The sequence below is a fragment of the Fragaria vesca genome, linkage group LG5, assembly GCF_000184155.1.
Source record: "Fragaria vesca subsp. vesca linkage group LG5, FraVesHawaii_1.0, whole genome shotgun sequence".
Taxonomy (NCBI): Eukaryota; Viridiplantae; Streptophyta; class Magnoliopsida; order Rosales; family Rosaceae; genus Fragaria; species Fragaria vesca.
The window spans coordinates 6516610-6519228 of record NC_020495.1 but is presented as its reverse complement, the minus strand read 5'-3'; the positions used below and the strand labels follow the sequence as shown (position 1 = coordinate 6519228).

At 39.3% G+C, this 2619-nt stretch overlaps 1 protein-coding gene across 1 annotated transcript; it reads left to right on the top strand.

Annotated features, from left to right (window-relative positions):
• Window positions 1-388: 388 nt before the first annotated feature.
• On the top strand, window positions 389-2309 carry LOC101308085 (probable receptor-like protein kinase At5g39030-like). Its single transcript, XM_004299157.1, has 2 exons — window positions 389-564; window positions 964-2309. Exons 1-2 carry the CDS (start codon window positions 414-416, stop codon window positions 2208-2210), a joined length of 1398 nt encoding a protein of 465 aa, XP_004299205.1. The 5' UTR covers window positions 389-413; the 3' UTR covers window positions 2211-2309.
• Window positions 2310-2619: the final 310 nt, after the last annotated feature.

Sequence of the window (2619 nt, the reverse complement as noted above, 5' to 3'; positions counted from 1 at the left end):
AAACATTGGAATGGACTAAGCAAAATATTTTTTATTGAATTGGGCTATAAAAACCCCATTTTTTGCATTTGGACATTTGCCCTAAAGCTTGCCTTGTTGTCGTGGAATACCTACTGCTTCATCAGACTTTTATATGTAAAATCGAGTGCAACACCTGAGCCAGTGGGGGGAAGTTTCCAAGCAGAGCTCAGTTAGACTCGGATCATTCAATATATAGCTCTGAGTTTTCATACCAAGAATTGGTCAAAAACGAGTCATACCAAGAATTGGTCAAAAACGAGTGACATTGAATTTCCTAGCAAAGTAGCTAGTTACGTGTGCATATGCAGGCAAATAATCACAAGCTCATTTGGACTCTATATATCGTTGCCATCTTCATTATTTTCTTGAATATCCATCTTTAACAAGAAAGAATGAGCTCATACCCACCTATTTCTTTATTTGATCTGATATCCCCACCTAATAGAAACGTCGACCCTTTCAAAAACGACGTCGACAAGGCTTTTAGTTCCTTTTTTTCCGCATTCAATGGGGTTGCTGCTGCTGGTGTTATTAGTTCCCTTAGTAAGTTCTTCTTATTATTTTGTTTATTCATTGATGAACATTGAAAATAAAATCTATAAACACATGGGCCGTGTTAGGGATCAAGAATCGGAATGATTTAGGATAAGAATCAGATTAGATTTGGATAATATTTGATTTGTTTTAAAGGATGCATGAGAACGTGATAGGATCCTATCAAGTACAAGTGTGTACAACAACAATCAGATTCAGATCCTTTTTGGTTGTATCAAATCAGACCTCCTCTTCTCAACTGAACCCGATCGAGTTCATGGCCTCCACAACCGACCCCTTCTCCATCTCTTTCTCCTCCACAACAAACGCAGCCATCCAGATTAATTTGTTTTGGACAAACATATTAGTTTAGTTATTTGATTAATTTTTTTCTTTTTTCTGTTTCAGTTTCTTCTGTGGTGCTGGTCATCGCTGCTACAGTCGTTATATATGCCATTATTAACTGCGTGAGAAAGTATGAAAATTATATTCCAATATCTGGCGAGGTGACGAGTAGAACGTCTGGAAATTATATTCCATTATCTTCCAGCGAAGTAGCATTTGGTTCCAAGGCCCAGTTTCCGACAGTCAAAGAGTTCCTAAGCGACATGGAAAGAGAGAAGCCTGTAGCTTACACAGCAAAGCAAATTGCAGAGTACACACAAAACTATAGCTACTCCAACATTTTAGGTTCAGGTGGATTTGGAGTAGTATATAAAGGGTTTCTCGAGAATGGAGTAACAGTAGCTGTCAAGGTCCTTACCAACAATAGGGGTAAGATGGTTGAAAAGCAGTTTATGGCAGAAGTTGGAACCTTGGGAAGAACTTACCATGTCAATTTGGTTAGACTCGTGGGCTTTTGCTTCGCCCCCGAAATGAAAGCCCTTGTCTACGAGTACATGGAGAATGGTTCTCTGGAAAAGTTATTGTTCAAGAACGATGGAGAAGTGGATCTAGAGAAGCTTCATGGTATTGCAGTCCAAACTGCAAAAGGGTTGGCTTATTTGCATGAGGAGTGTGAACGAAAAATCATTCACTATGATATTAAGCCCGAAAATGTGCTTCTTGATGAGAACTTGAATCCCAAGGTTGCGGATTTTGGACTCGCCAAGCTTTGTAATAGAGGAAGTAGTCAAGTAATCCTAACCAATTTCAGAGGGACAGCCGGATATGCAGCTCCAGAGTTGTGGAAGCCTTATCCTGTGACTCACAAATGTGATGTTTACAGTTTTGGTATTCTTCTCTTTGAGATTGTTGAAAGAAGGAGACATTACGACGATAATGTGAGCCATGAGTCCCGGGACTGGCTACCTAAATGGACATGGAACATGTTTGAGAAAAATGAGTTAGCAACACTATTACTGCGTTGTGGGATTGAAGAGAGTGACAGGGAAAAAGCAGAGAGGATGTTACTGATAGCTCTGTGGTGCATTCAGTATTCACCAGAAGCAAGACCCCTCATGAGCAATGTAGTGCAAATGTTGGAGGGGAATAAAGAAATTAGTCCACCTCCTTTCCCCTTTGAACATTTGCAATCTCCGCGACTAAATTCCGGTCAAAATAGTGGAACAGATGATGACACAAGTCTTTCTGCATCAGGCACACTTACTGATCCACGTTGTGATGCGCTTGAAATTGAGGTAGTTCTTGAATAGGTTAAAATCAAGATTGTTGTGTGTCCAACAGACGAAAGTTCATATATTTTCTATCTGGTACATCTGTAAATTGGTTTCAGTAGTGTTGCGAATGCAATTCGATATATAAGATTTCATTTGTAAGAGGTATCCTTTCGTGTAATTTACGTGCATCATAGAGAAGCACGTCTGTCGACATGTAAGAGCCTAATGAGCAAAACCGGATTCAATTCACAAGAACATAAACACATCTTAATGTTTATCGATTAAACATGGACACAACTTAAGAGCTTGTAGCTTACCTTCTTCATTATTGATAATGATATAGCAGTTAGTTGATCAACCAATGAGTCTGCAACAGAATAGATTTTGTCTTCTCCTCTCTTCTAGCCTTCGATACCATATATGAGGTAGGTCTGTAGGTTATAGC